This window comes from Centroberyx gerrardi, chromosome 7 (genome assembly GCF_048128805.1).
Source record: "Centroberyx gerrardi isolate f3 chromosome 7, fCenGer3.hap1.cur.20231027, whole genome shotgun sequence".
Taxonomy (NCBI): domain Eukaryota; kingdom Metazoa; phylum Chordata; class Actinopteri; order Beryciformes; family Berycidae; genus Centroberyx; species Centroberyx gerrardi.
In genome coordinates, this window is record NC_136003.1 from 12,282,938 (window position 1) to 12,300,288 (window position 17,351).

The following is a 17,351-nucleotide window of genomic DNA, read 5'->3' on the forward strand; positions in this document are numbered from 1 at the left end:
ATGTGAGTCAGTAATCTCACTTCCCATTTGATTCAGCAGCCACAGTAGGTCGTGATAGGAGAGAGGCATGTATAAAAGAGAAGGCACCGAACTGAGAGGCATCTGTATACAGTTAACTCTCTGAGGAAGGAAGTGAAGGCGACCAACATTACAAGATATATTTCAACAAACATAAAGGAGAGACCACTGCAATTTATCACAGGTAAATAAAAAAGTGTTTGTTATATGCATTGTTACCGACTTATTCTTATTAACTGTGATTTTACTAAACATAACTACTTTTACTTCTACTTAAGTAAAAATCACACTTACACACTCTTATTTACTTCTTTATTGTTATTATTATTATGAAATGTGATTTACTACACCTAATAGTAATCAACCATTTAAAACTGACTGCAGAAATGGAGGCCATGAAGAGCGCAAGGAGAGATGATACAGAGAAAGCTGGCAGGTACAATGTAAACTTCATGGTTGACTTATACATATGTTCTCAAAACCATTGTCCATCATACAGAACTATTTGGGTTTTAAGACCTGTCAATAGTTATGTGTTCTCAGGCTATTTCATGTTTTCAGTTGATTTTTTAAATCAAGATCATCATATCCTTATTGTGTTGGCCATCTGTCCACAGTGATTTATCAGAGCTGATTAAAGCAGTCACTAAGGACAGCCACATCAGAGCTGAAAACACACAGTTGATGCTGAATTACCAGAAGGGACAGATCACCCAGCCACAGTACAAGGCAAGTTCAGCTGATTTCCTCTTTTGCCTACAAACAAACAGACCAGGGAACAGTCTTGTGGGCTGAACATTTACAAAATAATTTATAGATATATGTGATATCTGTGTGCCTCTATTCCTTGACAGCTCCTGCTGTGTTCCCTCTATGAGATCTACAAAGCACTGGAGGAGGAGTTGGACAAAAATGCCTCACATGCAGGCGTTGCACCAATATATTTCCCCCAGGAACTTGCCCGTCTAGAATCCCTGGAGAGAGATCTGGAGCACTTCTTCGGCCCAGACTGGAGGAAGAAAATAATCATTCCCGCAGCTACACACAGATATGTACAGACGCTTCGAAAGGTGAGTGCTGAGGAAGACATCAGTACTGATGGTAGGCCTACTATTAGTACATAAATGCACACAGTTAACAAACTTTACATCTCTCTTTTTCAGATTGGCAGAGAGAACCCAATGTTATTGGTGGCCCATGCCTACACTCGTTATCTTGGTGACCTATCAGGAGGACAAGTGTTGGGGAAAATTACCCAGAAATCTATGGGGCTCACTGGAAAAGAGGGGATTTCATTTTTCTTGTTCCCTGGTGTGACCAGCCCCAACCGCTTCAAACAGCTGTACAGAAGTCGGATGAACAGCATTGAGCTAACAGAGGAGGAGAGGGAGGCGGTGCTGGAGGAGGCAGTCTCAGCATTTGAGCTCAACATCCAGGTGAGTGAATGAGAAGATGGGGATTAAAGGGTAAGTTTGGCAATTTTGGACCTATATATAATTTGTCTCTTACAAACCTGTAGTACTTGGACTCACAGAGAATATTGGCTCCTAAGTCTGCTGTTGGTTGAAACAGCGAGCTCCTTTGCTAGGCCTCTTGCTGCTAACAATGAGTCCAAATGTGTTTTTTTCAAAATATCTCCAAACAAACCATTTGTAAGCTCCACAGGGGTTGAGAGTAAATGGAAAAGTTGCAGAGTACATAGATTAAAATTTAGCTCTGGTTTCATCACACATTTCTGTCATTCCACACATTTTCATTAATCAGGAAATCACAGAACTATTTTTCTCTGCTGCAGCACAGACTGCTGTGGGGTGAAAGTGTGTCACTGGTGGCATGATCTAGTTTTGCGTACGGCCAGGTCAGGTTGTAAACAATTGCACATGGAGCCGGGTAGAGTTTGGTAGAAGACTATCCACTGAGTGGAAATGGTGCAGTGCTGCTGCTTTCCGGGCCGTGGATATAAATACATTAGCCACAATATCGTTTCACAGACTGGCTTTTTTAGAGATATTTTAACAAACCCCAATCAGCAAGACACCTAGCAACAGGAGCTCGCTGTTTCAACCGACAGCTGACTCGGGAGCCAATATTCTCTGTGGGTCCAAGTACTACAGGTATGTAAGAGAAAGATGTTCAAAATCGTCTCCTTTAAGAGTGGATTTAGATGTTGATAATCCTGTATCAATGGACTCTGGTGTCAATGAAGAATGATGATATCCACAGTTGCTTTAACGGTCACTAGGTCTTAAACTGAAACTAGCAAAGAAAACACATGGAGGAAGTGAATCTGTCCGGGGAATGGCTAATGGATGCAGAGTAAGCATGTTACCAACTTGCTGATTGTTTTTTATCCCTTGTATTTCCCACAGGTATTTGATGACTTGCAGAAAATGTTGAGTGTCACAGCAGAACCAGTGGACCAACCAAAGGCCAACATTGTCAACTTCCCGGCCACCATGTTCCCATCTTCACCCATCATGCAGTTCACCATGGGGATATGTGTTGCACTGGCCACTGTTGGAATGGGAATCTATGCATTGTAACTAGCTTTTACCAGCACTTGTACCCTGCTGCAAACCCTTGTTTAACTCAGGTTTAACTGTATTAATATTCATGAACACAGCAGGCACTGCAGGCAATTGCCTTGAGCCCCCAGTAGAGGGGGCCGAGAGGGGTGACCCCAAAGGACAGATGATGTCAGGAGTAGTGTAGGCAGTTTTTAAATCTGCGGAATAAGCAATATCAGACCTTATAATCAATCTTGAAACTAATGTGTGCTATGTGGAGATTTCATTGAGACACAATGATATAAACCAATATCCACACAGCAGCCAGCTGTGTTGCTGTTTTCACCTCTTTTCTAAAGCTTGTTGTCAAATTCCGCTCCGGAATGAAGCTCCTCCTGCTCCATTCAGCAGCTTTTACTTTTTTTAACACGAGCTTGTCTCCTCCCTTGATGTTTAAAATCGGCTCTCACGCCCTCCCATTCCTGAAAAACTGTCTCGTAATGGCGGAATCGATGAAGCGAGCAAGTAAACTTGTTAAAATAGTAAACTTGTTACCTACCTCTTCACTTGTCATTGTGGGACATGTAACCTTCATGTAGCCTTCATCTGGCAATGCGACACTGGTAACCGGCGACACTTAGCCTACGTTTAGCTACATTTAGCTTAGCTATTAGCATTTATCTTTTCATTTGTCCTTTCTAGGCCTCCGTAGTGCAGTGGATTTGCTGTGTGTTATTTACAAATGTGTTGCGGTTTCTGTCGCCCTCTAGCGGTTGGACAATTTCTCTTATTGCAGCTTTAAAAAAAATGTAATGACCATAAGATGTTTTTATGGTAATTTCAACTTTTACATGGAGCTACCCAGATGTACTAATAACTCCTGACCATTGACTATGTGTATATATACAGTATATATATATGTATACGCATTTATTATTATTATTTGCATTTATTTGCATTATTTACACCATCTCTATAGATTTATATTATGTACATTACCTTTATTTCATCTTATTACCTCTTCTCTTTTATTATCTTCCTGTACTTGTTTTCCTTTGTACTGTTCTGCCAGTTGCTGCTGTGGCATCTGAATTTCCCCAAGGGGATTAATAAAGTGCTATCTTATCTTATCTTATCTTATCTTATATTATCTTATGTGACGTCATTCATGAACCTCCCAGTCAGTGAACTGGTCACAGCACACTGAAACATATGTCTATAACACAAAAAAGAAAGAAGAGGAGAGGTAGCCTTAGAATTAGAAAGCATTAGAAAGCAAGTAAAAGGCTGTGTTGGCACATTTGGATTAGAATCTCTCAGAATAATTGGAACAAACGTATGGTATGCCTTTTAGTCATTTGTACTTTGGATCTCCAAAAAAACAGAAGTTTTATATTTTTGAGCTCTCTGACTAGCTGCAATTTTGTTTGTCAAAGAAAAAAAAGTGTCAAAGAATAGGACAGGCACTATAGTGTTATGAGAGAGCTACAGCACAGCTTTTAAAATTAGAAAAACAGATTCTAAGAGTGTGGGGCCTGTCAGACTGTATAGCTCATTTGTGTGCATTTATACAGCGAGCATACTTTTACATATATGTTTGAATGTGTTTTTCCTCCCAGGCAGCCATTTGTTTCCATTCATTTTCCTATCCTGAAACTTGCTTTAGATAGGCAATAGGCAAAGATTCTGCCCCAGGTTTATTTTTGTCAGTTACATTACGTGATAATTTAATTGAAACCACACATTGATTTGAAAGTCTATACGTCTTCTGGTGCGTTCACGTGCTCGCAGGAAGCTCTGATGTCCAGGCTGCAGCGAGTATTTATCACGTTGTTGCCTCATTCATGTGCACTCTACTTGTAATTCTGATTATTTCCAACATTACTTGAAGGCAGGATAAGGCAAGGGGAATCTTTCATAGCTATTACACCAATAAAGAGGTTAATATGTAACACAACTGTAGTGACCGATCTGTTAGATCAGTAATTGTAATGTGATTACTGAAATTGGAACAGTAATGCCTTACTTTACTCCATTATAGGAAAAAGTAATGTGACTCCCAACACTGGTTTGGAATGATACAGATTGGAATCTTTCAAAGTATTTTTGTTGTTGTTTGTATTTTGGATCCCCAGTTACAGTATTACTGTCAAAATCAGAAGATATTTTATATTTCTGAGTTATCTAGCTAACATCTGCAATCTTGTTTGCTGCACTGTCAAAGAAAAAGAGAGAGAGAGAGATGTAAGAGATCTCCCCACTGCAATGGAGGAGGTGAAAATATTAGCATATGGGGGGTTGGCAATGTTCTTTGCCTCGGGCCCAAAACTCAAGATTCGCCACTGCAGAGGCATGTATAAAAGAGACGGGACCGAACTGAGAGGCAACAGTAGACTGTTAACTGGAATTGGAAGGCAACCAGCAATACAAGATATATTTCAACAAACAAAATGGAGAAAGCACTGCAATTTCTCTCAGGTAAATACAAAGTTATATGCATTGTTACAGACTTAGTGTGCTTGCTTCAACAAGTCACACTATACAATCTAATTTACAAGGGTGGAAGTAACCAATTACATTTACTCACCATTTAGTCAACCATTTACTTTTACTTAATTCGATTTTTATTGAAATATTGTATACATTTTAAATCACATCCATTACAGAGTACATATTTTGTGGGCATAAGAACTGGATAATCGTAAATTGACAAATTGTGGAGCCCTTTGCAGTGAATGGTCAATCAGTAAAGAAGAAAAGAGTAATCTGGCTTTACTTTGTTCATGCACTTTATGTATTTTATGTATTTTTGTAATTTCTTATTTTTCCATTTAAAAGATGTGAGTTTGAACTGTATTCTCATCCTTTTAGAATTGCATGGGAAAGATCACATCTAACAACGTTCTCTTTTCCAAAAAGTAAATCAGTAACTTTTAAGCTGCAATATACTTCTTCCGGGGATCTCCGGGACTGTTGAATGGACTAACAAACTTTACCCGATTTTCTACTGGCATGGGGATGAGTAGATAATGATTGAATTTTCATTTTTGGGTGAACTATTCCTTTAAGTTTCAAATTTTAAAGACATTTAAACTTTTCAAACGGAAACTGAAAATTTTACCTTTTCTAGTTCTTATTAAATGTGATTTACTAAACCTTATAGTAATTAACCATTTAATACTTACTGCAGAGCTGGAGAACAGGGCGACTGCAAAGATAAATGGCACAGAGAAAGCTGGCAGGTACAATGATAAACTTAATCTCTGATTTACAGCAACATATTTTCAATTATGTTCTCAAAACCTTTTGGGTTTTAAGACCTGTTAATAGTTATGTGTTCTCAGGCTATGATTTCATGTTTTCAGTTGATTTTGCATATCCTTATTGTGTTGGCCATCTGTCCACAGTGATGTATCAGAGCTGGTTACAGGAGTCATTAAGGACAGCAAGTTAAAATTGGAAAACTCACATTTTTCCCAGAATTACCAGAAGGGACAGATCACCCTGCCACAGTACAAGGCAAGTCAAACTGATTTCCTCTTCTGTCTTCAAACAAACAGACCAAGTCTTGTGGGCTGAACATTTACAAAAGAATATGCAGCATATTTTCCATGTGATTACAAGTAAGAAATTATCCCAGAGGGGACTGTGAATGTTACTTTGTTTTGAGTTGTGATGTGTGTGTGCCTCTATTCCTTGACAGCTCCTGCTGGGTTCCTACTATAAGATCTACAAAGTACTGGAGGAGGAGTTGGTCAAAAATGCCTCACAGCCAGGTGTTGCACCAATATATTTCCCCAAGGAACTTGCCCGTCTAGAATCCCTGGAGAAAGACCTGGAGCACTTCTTAGGCCCAGACTGGAAAAAGAAAATAACCACTTCTGCAGCCACACAGAGATATGAACAGAGGCTTCGAGAGGTGAGTGCTCAGTACAGAGGGAAGGCCTGTTATGTAATTATACATAAATGCACACACAAACCAACTTTACATGTCTCTCTTTTTCAGATTGGCTCAGAGAAACCAATTTTATTGGTGGCCCACGCCTTAACTCGTTATCATGTTGACCTATCAGGAGGACAAGAATTGTGGAAAATGATACAGAAAAACGTGGGGCTCACTGGAAAAGAGGGGCTTTCATTTTTCTTGTTCCATGGTGTGGACAACCCCACCCAGCTGTACAAAAGTTGGATAAACAGCATTGAGATGGAGGAGAAGGAGGTGGTGAAGGAGGCAGGCAAAGCCTTTGAGTTAGGCATCCAGGTGAGTGAATGAGAAGATGGGTATTAAGAGTGGATGTAGACGTTCATAATCCTCTATCACTGGACTCTGTGGTGTCAATGAAGAATGATGACATCCATGGCTAATGGATTCAGAGTAAGCATTTTACCAACTTGCTGATTGTTTTTTATCATTGTATTTCCCACAGGTATTTGAGGACGTGCAGAAAATGATAAGTGCTGAAGCTGCAAAACTGGACCAACCAAAGGCCAACATTGTCAAATCCTTGGCTGCCATATTCCCATCTTCATCCATCATGCGGGTCACCATGGGGATATGTGTTGCATTGGCCACTGTTGCAGTGAGAATCTTTGCATCGTAACTAGCTTTTACAAGGAATACCCTACTGCAAACCCTTGTTTAACTCAGGTTTAATTGTATTAATACTCATTTGGATATACAACACTTTACTAATGACTTAATTCAATGTGGAATCAAATTAAATTATGGTCTAATTCATAAACTAACAAATCACAACCCAAAACTGAGAGATTTTAGGTGTGTTTTCCTCAATGTCGTTAGTTTAGCTACTTTATTAAAGGATAATTCCAGTTATTTCCAACCTGGGCCTTATTTTCCTAGTTTTTGCCATCATGATGATTGATTGTGTTGAAAATTTCATCACTTACTTCACTATTGAGCTTTCGTAGCTATCCAATGTCTGATTATCCTGGGAACTTGTGTATATTGCAGTATTTGATATGTTATTTTAACTAGAAATGTAAAAAAATGACATTATCTCCATTGTCCTGTAATATTAACCTTGTCTGGACATGGCCTATGATTTACTGCCACATTGCAGCTCCTAGACTGTGGAACAATTTTCCTGAAAGTGTTAGGTCAGCATAATCCATTGCCATTCTTAATAATGGAAAAAAGGCCCACTCTTCCTCTGTAGATTGATGTCTTTCTGCTTTTTCAAATGTGCTTGGTCTTTTCTGACTTTTTAGATTGTTTCTTGTTCTGATGTCTTTTTCTCTTTAAGCTTTTAAAGCACTTTGTTACAAAGTGTTTTGTGTTCATGGCACTATATAAATAAAGTTGACTTGACTTGCCACCATGGGACATTTTTTAAATATTGAGCTGAGCTCAGTGAATTACAGTGGACAGGTCTTGGGAGAAGCCCATGTACATGTGACTGCACAGCAGAGGTATTACCAGGGATGTCAAACATCATCCACTTACCCTTGAAGAAGCACACTACAAGGCCAAAAGTATGGGGACACCTCATTGAACACATCATTCCAAAAGTAGATGGCACAGTAGAGCGCATACCAGCGCTATGCAATAATATATGCCAGTTCCACATGACTGATTTTCACCAAAAGTGAATAATTTCATAAACCCTCCAATAATGGAGGGTTACCTCTTCTTATGTCTGCTGATAGGCACACAAGTTTGATGGTGTTGCGTGAATCCATCCGGAAGTTATATGCTTTTTTGTGAGAAGCCACAAAAGGTGAGTGCTGAGGAAGAAATCAATACTGAGGGTGGGCCTACTCTGTAATTATACATAAATGCACACACAAGCCAATGTTGTTGGTGGCCCATGCCTACACTTGTTACATTGGTGACATATCAAGAGGGTTGAGGAAATTTACCAGAAATCTATGGGGCTCACTGGAAAAGAGGGGATTTCATTTTTCTTGTTCCCTGGTGTGACCAGCCCCAACCGCTTCAAACAGCTGTACAGAAGTCGGATGAACAGCATTGAGCTAACAGAGGAGGAGAGGGAGGCGGTGCTGGAGGAGGCAGTCTCAGCATTTGAGCTCAACATCCAGGTGAGTGAATGAGAAGATGGGGATTAAGAGTGGATGTAGACGTTGATAATCACTGGACTCTGTGGTGTCAATGAAGAATGATGGCGGAACAATCGCCAGTTAGCGAAAGTGAATCTGTTCAGGGAATGGCTTCAGAGTAAGCATGTGAACAACTTGCTGATTGTTTTTTATCCCTTGTATTTCCCACAGGTATTTGATGACTTGCAGAAAATGTTGAATGTCACAGCAGAAACAGTGGACCAACCAAAAGCCAACATTGTCAACTTCCCGGTTGCCATGTTCCCATCTTCACCATATGCATGATGCAGGTCACCATGGGGATATGTGTTGCATTGGCCACTGTTGGAGCTTTTACCAGCAGCTTGTACCCTACTGCAGACCCTTGTTTAACTAAGGTTTAACTGTATTAATACTAATTTGGATATACAACACTTTACTACTTAGTCAATTCAATAAGCATATGGAATCGCGTTAAATTATAGTCTCATTCATAAACAAATGACAACCTAGAGTTATTTCTTAGAATTGTTTTTCCTTGATTATTTTGTCTTTTTTTTGTACAGTTTTTTACAATTGGTTACAAGCATGTCTCAATGCTAGACTCACTTTTTCAAAACTCTTCACACTGTTAGCACAACAGAAGTCTATGCGGACCAAACTGTGACTGACTCTTGCCTTGCTTTAACACAAAATGCATTGGTTTAACACAAAAGATATTCAATGACCAGCTTTCAGAATTCTTGAATTCTCTTCTCACTCAAAGTGAACCACCAGCAAAACCATGTGTATCTACAGCCCATTTTGCAAATGCTTACATACTCTTTTCAAAACCTAACATACATTCAAGTGGAGAGCAATTTGCCTTCCCATTCCATTGAAATACATTCAAAATGCTAAAAAAAGATGGTTATGGAGACAAATAGTGAAAAATTATTGATTGAAATTATGTAAATGAGACCAACCACAGGCGATTCCCATCTCAGTCCCATTTAATTACTACCTATACAGTACTGTAGGTGTGATGTGGACAAAAACATGTGGCCAAACGCAGGAGACCGGGTGGACTACAGTACAGTAACATGATTTGTATGTTTTGTTTTTTGAGCAAACTATTACAGTATTGACTTTTGTTTTCCTTAGAGCAATTTTCATTTACTGTACTCTAGTTTACTGTATTTTTGAATTACTTTATGGCAAAAAAAAAGCACATTGAAGCTTTTCCTGTTTTCCTGTTGCATTCCTATGACTTGTTCCTGTAGTATACTGTAGTACATTCTATAAAGAGGTACCATTCTTACTGTATTCTGTAACGGGAACTTCATTTACTGTAAAATAAGACAATGTACACATTTCTTATACAATTACTGTAACAATAACAAAAAATATATATACACACACAACAAAAAACTAGAGAGCACAAAATGACTTACTACATCAAAGATTGCCATAAAATCTACTGTAATGCTACCTGTTGTTAGTGTCTTTTAGGTAATTGTGTTATGACTGACAAAGTGTTGCTGTTGGAGAAAACTAGTGCTGGTGTTTTGGTAGAATTATTTGATTTTGACACAAGTATGCAGTGTTTTGGTAGTTTTGGTGCATTTTGGGTGTGAAATTAACTGTTGTGCCAAGCTGCGTGTTGGTATAGACAACAGTGTGAAGAGTTTTGAAAAAGTGGACTCAGTATTGAGAAAAGTTTGTAACCAATTGTAAAAAACTGTAAAAACAATGCAAAATCCTAAAATAAAAACTGTCTCCATAACTCATCGTTGCTACTGATATGGTTATTAATCCAAAATCACAACATTCCCAAAGTAACCAGTCTACATCAGACTAATTTAAACCATTTAAGAGTACAAGTCTTCATATGATTTCAAATACTTTAATCCTTTACAGAACATGCAGACCACATCACTTGCTAACATCTTTGTTATTTTGGTAGAACGCATCATAACCCTCTTACAATGAATACAGTGAAATCCTAAACATCTCTTTCCATCTTTTTTCAACCACTAATGGTTTCCATAAAACATCTCCATTATATAATTTGACCCATCTAAATAGACAGTTTTAGCAATGGATCCAGATCCAACCCAATCACAGCTATGGTGGCAAGGAAATTCATGACAAGTGGGTGAGATCAGAAAATATAGGATGTCCACTGGTAGTGCGAAACGGGCACATTTTAACAAAACTATTTACATCAACAACAATACTATGAGAACACATGGATGGCTCTACTTGACTCTATAGAGCACTTTCCTCTGCATGCGGTGCTGAAGCTCTCCCCTCCTCATCATCAGGTGGAGGACTTTGAAGATGGCGTGCTCTGGATACTTCTGTACAAGGATATAGGAAGACCATCAGGGGAGGGAAAGGGAGAGTTCTCAGTGGACTCAGACCAAAAACACAATACACAGGCCAGTCTAAGATCCAGTGGATTCATTAAGCTGAAGTGCTACAGAATCATGAAGTACTAAACAATGCTATGGAAAAGCAGGTAACTGAGCAAAGACTTGACCAGACTTGTAGAGTTATGGAAAAATCCACCCTCTGATACTCTTGCACCGTTAACATATCAATCTGTGATGTTCCAGGCATTGTAATCTACTTTTTTGGTGTGTCAGCTTTCCCTCATCCTGCCTCATCTACTTCTATTTCACTCAGTTATTTCCTACATTTCCCAGAGTGACTTCCAACAACCCATACAGAAGAGTCCTGAACTTGTGCCATTCAGCTGTGGGTTGTCTTTCATTCTGAAGGACTGACACCAAAAACTGAAGTTTACTGTTGATGTTTTAGGTGTGCTGGAGATACTAACGTGATGTCACATTGTCTACACTTGGTCAGTAAAGAAAAACTACACCAAACAACAAAATGGGCCCAGAGATGTAAGGTACATTACAAATCAATGGATGTAATCATCACTTTAAAACAGTCGTTACTGACCTGTTTGGTGAAGTCTTGGACGATGCTGTGTTCGGACACCTGGGAGCCAATAGCAAAGCGCCTCTTCAGCTGCTTCTCAATACGCGAGATCATCTCCTGGTCCTCCTGAGTTGTGAAGCCCTCCACTCCTACACACAAAATGTAGATGGAGAGACATTAGAATGTTTCAAGCTTTTGCCCTGTGACCAGCTAAAACACTTAACTGAGGTTAAACGGTTGGGGAAGATGTGTGACCAATTTGCACTCTTGTAGGCACCAACTTATGTACTTCACCAGTACAGTGGACAATGAGATTAAAGTCAAATGCTATATATGTACGCTCGTAATAAAATTAAACTCACGATAGCTCCATTCACAAATATGACAATGTGCGTACACACACACACACCTGAAAGGCTGCCAGAAAGTGCAGCGTCCAGCGTGGAAACCTGGAAGAGCCTGAGGGCCTCGTCTACCTCTTCCTCTCCAGCCACAGCCTGCAGCTTCATCTTGGCCAGGGACTCTGCGATACGCACAACTGCCTCCAGCTGCCTGGAAGAGGAGGCGACACAGAAGCAAGTGTGAGTTTGATGCCAGAATTTAAACCCAAGGCATTTGTGCACATGAGCATAATTACAAAGGAGTAGAGGACAAGCAAGGTCCATACATCCCAAGACTAACTATTCTCACTTGGAGAAGAGATGAATGATTACTTAGGAGCATCAAACAATCAGACGATAAATGTTCATCACTGATGAGTAGACATTTAGGGGATTTTTATACACACACATACCTGACAGTGATGGGGATAGAGGGTCTTTTGTCGCTCTCTCTTTCATGCTCCCTCGCTCCGCTCCTCATCACCACATATCTGTTCTTCAGCTTCTCAGCAGCCGCAGCAGAGAGACGAGGACCGCATTTACTGCCAGGAGACATTCATACCAAATATCAGTAATGACCACATGACAGTATACAGAATAACTTTGTGGTGAGTGAGGTATACAAAATCAATTTACAAGAGATGAATTTTGCATTAGTGCCGTCTGAAAGAAAGGAGAATTCAGGGAGACTCACGTTCTGGCATAGGCTATGTATTTCTTATATGTAGCCAGGGGAATCTCTCCCTCCACACCCTCAGTCTGTGTCTGAGCACTAAGGTGAACATTCATCACGTGACGAGCCAGGGTCTACAAAGAGAGGGGGGGTTAAACATCATGAGACTCAACAGAATCAAAACTCTTCTTCCACACTTATGTGGAAATAAAAACCACCCAAATTTTCCCTGCTGGTCCAAGGATTTGAACTGGCCAACTTCCAGCCAAAAAGTGCATTAGGCTACCGCTGCCCCTGTTACCAAACTCTAAAAACAATACAAATACATGCGTCTCCTCACCATGTCTCTCTGCTGGTCATGGTGGTCCTTGATGATAAAGATCATGTCAAAACGGGACAGGATGGTGGGCATGAAGTCAATGTTGTCCTCCCCCTTTGTGTCGTCCCAGCGGCCGAACACGGAGTTAGCCGCAGCCAGCACTGAGCAGCGAGAGTTCAAGGTTGTGGTGATGCCAGCCTGGAAGGAGTCAAAAGGTCAATTTGCGAGGTAACTATGTGTACAAAGTAAGTCAATCTCCCCAATACAGTAAGGAATGTGCGGTATATTTTTAACAAAAAAGCACTTACCTTGGCAATAGAGATGGTCTGTTGCTCCATGGCTTCGTGAATGGCTACTCTGTCATCCTCTCTCATCTGAGGAACAAAGAAGTATAGCTTTGTTTGTGTGGTCCTATGACACAAATCAAGTTAAATGCTTGACAACTCCTGCTAGTCGACGTCTCTTTACCTTGTCAAACTCATCAATGCATACAACTCCACCGTCAGCCAGCACCATGGCCCCTCCCTCCATGATGAACCCGCGAGTGTTGGGGTCCCTCAACACGGAGGCAGTCAGACCAGCAGCACTGCTGCCCTTACCGGAGGTATAAACCTGATAGGACAAATGGATGCTTAGTATCAGTGGTGGACAAGATTTACAAACACACTGGCTTTCTCTGGCTTCACACAACTTATTATAAGTCTGGTCCAAAGATAGCACTTAATAGAAAAGGAACTTTGATTATTTGATGCAATTTGCAGTTAAGTAAAGTTTAATCAGTACAGGCAAATGGATAATTACCCCAATTGGAGAGCACCTCTCCACAAACTTGAGCAGCTGAGACTTGGCTGTACCGGGGTCTCCCAGCATCAGCAGGTTGATGTCCCCTCTACGAGTTAGACCGTCAGGGAGTCTAAGGGACAGGAGGCAATACCATTAAGCAAAAGGAGAAGAGGCATAATAAACTGTACCGATACAGGCAGAAAACAATGAGCGGACATTCCTTTGTCTCACCTCTTCCTTGAACCACCAAACAACAGACAGGTGATGGCCTTCTTCAGATCATCACTGCCGTAGATGGAGGGAGCCACTGAGCGCGCCAGAGAGGAGTAGACGTCGGGAGAAGCAGCCAGCGCTCTCAGTTCCTCCTCTTCCTGTGGAGAGACTGATCCAGTGGCTCCACGACCTCAAAGGGACAAGGAAAGAAAAATTTGGCATTTGGCTGATAACTGGCGTTAATTTCCTACTTAGTATAATACTATACTGATATGGATCACACTAATATATCATATAGTTTCATGTTTTGATGCAGGAAATGGTCTTTACCTGCCCCTTCTGTGTCCACCTGGATGCCAACCACACGCAGGTAGGATGCACGGATGCCCACACCAGCCCCTTTGTCTCTGCCTTTAGTCTTTGCAGCAGCCATCTTCTTAATGGAGTAGATACCCATGATGGTCACCCTGTTCCCTGGGACCACACGGTCACACAGGTACCTGAGAAAGAAGGGGGGGAGGGGAAACAGAGTCTGAGGTTTACACATTTAAAAAGCGTAAAGTGGTTGATTTCTCATGGTCTGCTGACAGGTGCTCACATATGAATGAAGAATCCTATTATACAAAGACCAAATATAAGGGCGTCTTGAGAACGTGTAGCTTACCTGTCGCAGTAGAGCTGTAGGTGACGGGGCATCTCTCCGTGCGGCACGGCATCGGGGGACTCCTGTAGGCGGAGGGTTTGGAAGTCAACACAAATGCAGCGATCTGGGATGATGAAGTAGGGATCCACAGGACATTTCACCCTGCCGGCATTGTCACTGAGGAGAGAAGGGAGAGAACTTATTAGACACAAGGCCAAAACCATTCAAACCAATATCATTGCCATCTGTGCTCCTAGGCTGAGGAGGCTAGGTTGGGGAAAAAAAAAAAAAAAAAATCAAATCTCAAGTCACCTCTAACAGATTTCTGCAGGCTGGCTTTTATAGAATACGCTCAAACTTTTTTACTTCCATTCGCCCATTTTATTCTTCTGACACCTCGTTTTTATTCTCTGTAAAGCACTGTAACGCTCTATACAAATGCAGTAAATGCAAAAAATTTTTTTTGCATTTGCACACGTGATATAAGTAAATTCAACATACACCCAAGTCATTCCTGATAGGTCATCAATTCAGATGGTCATACTCACGTGTTGCACTTGCGTGGCAGAGCGTAGCCCTGCAGGCCTGGAGGCAGAGGAATGTTGCTGATGACAGTGCGACAGCCGCGGCACTGCAAACACACTCGGGTGGCCTTCGCCCTCACTGGTGTGGCCGAGATGATGATGCCGGGCACCTTCACCAGACGAGACACCTGCTCAGACTACAGGGGAGACAGAAGAGAAATATGGTGAATTTGCGGGTCATAACTAGGGGGAAATGAGAGGGAAAGCCAAAGACTAGGGAGTAATGATCAAGGCTACCTTGCAAGCGGACTGTGCATTACTTGTTTCTATGCTTCTATAAAAAAAGTCAGAGCATTTTTTTTTAAATCGACCGACAGTGAATTATACTAGCTAAAAACAACAGTATCGTCCCTTAAATTTCACAGGGAATGGCAGTGGTTTACCTTGAGGCTGCGGATGGAGGCAGGGTGGGCATCACTCTTCAGCATGACCTGGATGTCCTGCACCGTCTCCTCCCCTACAGGCCGGGGACGGGTCACCTCATCCGCTACCTCCTTGGCTGCTTCCTCCAGCTATCAATCAGACCATCACCAGAGGGTTAGAGGGGAGTTTTCATAACACTGTGACAACAGCTTGTACATTATGTGATCGTGTGTGATTTCAAGACAATCTCAATAAAATACAAGAGACTTTTGTGAAACGATGGGTCAGTCATCATGGTTAGGGGCTGTAAGGCAGCTTTCGCTATACCAGTTTATCAGTTCATTCTCACCATAGGCAGGTTCTCGGTAGGCAGCTTGTAAAGGCAATCAGACAGATCCTCATCGAAGCTGGCCAGGTCCTCGATCTCCACCTCCACCCAGTAGTCCCCCAGGGTGTAGTGTCTCTTCAGCTCATCTCTGAGGAAAAACACACAGGCAGAGGTCAACTAACTCATCCTGTCTTCTGCAAGAGGAGGAAATCTTTACAGCAATATAAGGATATGGTGATGGACCAACTCTCCCACAGACCCAAACAAGAGAGAACAATACATATCAAGGCAGGTTACTAACTGATGGCTGAAGTTATCTGGCTGATTAGCTTAGCACTGGCAGTAAAGCCACCACAGGTTATTTGAAGGGGGAATGAAAAGGGATAGTTACATTAAAAAGTACATAACTCAAGCTAGGGAAAATGTGACGTGAAAACAAGTCACTTCACTCACGTCATTGTATAGGAAAAAACTGCCTACCGAGTCAGATAATGAGCTATGTGCTATTCAGTTTTAGTTTTTTCTTCTTTATGTAACGTTACAGGGATAACGTTAGCAGAGAGTAAACACACCCTACATGCAATATTTTTATTAGCGAAATACAGTTTATCCACATTATTTAAGCCCACTTGAGTATTTAATGGTATAAATACATAGTGCATATCATAGAAACAGTACCAAACTAAGGTAACTTATAAAAAGACAGGGTCTATAAAGGGGAAAGGCAGAATGTAACGCTTCTGAAAGCAACGTTACAAGTGATTTTTGTTGCTGTTTGCTTCACGATGCTCACTGACTAGGAAGCTCACTGACTAGAGGTCATAGTTTACCCATCGTTATTTACGACTTCATCACTGTTTACATCTCGTGGGTCTTCTTACCTGTATTTATACGTGAAACCGGTGCGGTCGGTTCCGACTCTGAACTGCCGGAGGAATTCACGGAACCGTTTCTTGATCTGTGTCCGCTTCTGTCCGCCTTCATCCCCGCCGGGTCCCTCTCCACCTCCGAAGCTGTCGCTGTAGTACACTCCGGGGTCGTCAAAACCAGACATACTGAACCGAGACGATCAACAACACTGTAGGAACAAATTAGTAAATAACGTGCACTAGATTTTGTTCGGTAAAAGTAAACACTTTTGGAGACTACCGAGCGAGATGCCAGAGACAAAAGCTGCCCACGATATGTGTTTCGCGGCAAAACTTCCACTTCCCGTCTGTTTCCCGCGAGCCGCTTCTCTCAACGCCCCCTTCTATTCTCTGATTGGTTGAAAGGAAAGGCTGCCTGTTTTTATTGGTCAACGGGCTTTAGGGAAGGTGTGTCTTAGGTATGAGGTGGGACTTGTGAGTACTGGTGGCGCGAAAAAGACAACAGGAGGAAGTCCTTGGGAGGAGAGAAGCAACAACGTGGAATAATGAAACATACAGTTAATATCCAAAATATAGCTACAGTTTCTAAAACACACCCTTACCATCATAAATAAGAGATTTCAAAACTCCACACTTTTTAACAGACCTCGTTTTCTTCAGTGGATATGGATTTTGGTCAGTAG

At 41.2% G+C, this 17,351-nt stretch overlaps 2 protein-coding genes and 1 pseudogene across 2 annotated transcripts; 2 read left to right on the forward strand and 1 right to left on the reverse strand.

Annotated features, from left to right (window-relative positions):
• The first annotated feature begins 92 nt into the window (after positions 1–92).
• Positions 93–3,626, forward strand: hmox1a (heme oxygenase 1a). The gene is made up of 6 exons (XM_078284629.1): positions 93–202; positions 403–454; positions 636–747; positions 873–1,088; positions 1,182–1,454; positions 2,388–3,626. Exons 2-6 carry the CDS (start codon positions 405–407, stop codon positions 2,559–2,561), a joined length of 825 nt encoding a protein of 274 aa, XP_078140755.1. The 5' UTR covers positions 93–202; positions 403–404; the 3' UTR covers positions 2,562–3,626.
• A 1,203-nt stretch (positions 3,627–4,829) lies between these two features.
• On the forward strand, positions 4,830–8,986 carry LOC139926689 (heme oxygenase-like; annotated as a pseudogene).
• Positions 8,987–10,147: 1,161 nt separating this feature from the next.
• mcm5 (minichromosome maintenance complex component 5) lies at positions 10,148–16,980 on the reverse strand. Its single transcript, XM_071918469.2, has 16 exons — positions 16,681–16,980; positions 15,821–15,947; positions 15,492–15,620; positions 15,073–15,245; positions 14,546–14,701; positions 14,212–14,381; positions 13,900–14,071; positions 13,687–13,798; positions 13,354–13,497; positions 13,194–13,259; positions 12,907–13,083; positions 12,588–12,700; positions 12,307–12,435; positions 11,923–12,065; positions 11,535–11,662; positions 10,148–10,924 (listed from the first exon to the last, which is right to left on the reverse strand). Exons 1-16 carry the CDS (start codon positions 16,851–16,853, stop codon positions 10,823–10,825), a joined length of 2,214 nt encoding a protein of 737 aa, XP_071774570.2. The 5' UTR covers positions 16,854–16,980; the 3' UTR covers positions 10,148–10,822.
• Between the last annotated feature and the right edge of the window lie 371 nt (positions 16,981–17,351).

Coding starts and splice junctions, on each gene's coding strand:
- hmox1a (XM_078284629.1), top strand. CDS start 405: ATGGAGGCCATGAAGAGCGCAAGGAGAGATGATACAGAGAAAGCTGGC. Junction 455..635: donor GATACAGAGAAAGCTGGCAG/GTACAATGTAAA, acceptor ATCTGTCCACAG/TGATTTATCAGAGCTGATTA. Junction 1,455..2,387: donor CATTTGAGCTCAACATCCAG/GTGAGTGAATGA, acceptor TATTTCCCACAG/GTATTTGATGACTTGCAGAA.
- mcm5 (XM_071918469.2), bottom strand. CDS start 16,853: ATGTCTGGTTTTGACGACCCCGGAGTGTACTACAGCGACAGCTTCGGA. Junction 14,072..14,211: donor GGTGGACACAGAAGGGGCAG/GTAAAGACCATT, acceptor TGTCCCTTTGAG/GTCGTGGAGCCACTGGATCA. Junction 11,663..11,922: donor ACTTTCTGGCAGCCTTTCAG/GTGTGTGTGTGT, acceptor TTTTGTGTGTAG/GAGTGGAGGGCTTCACAACT.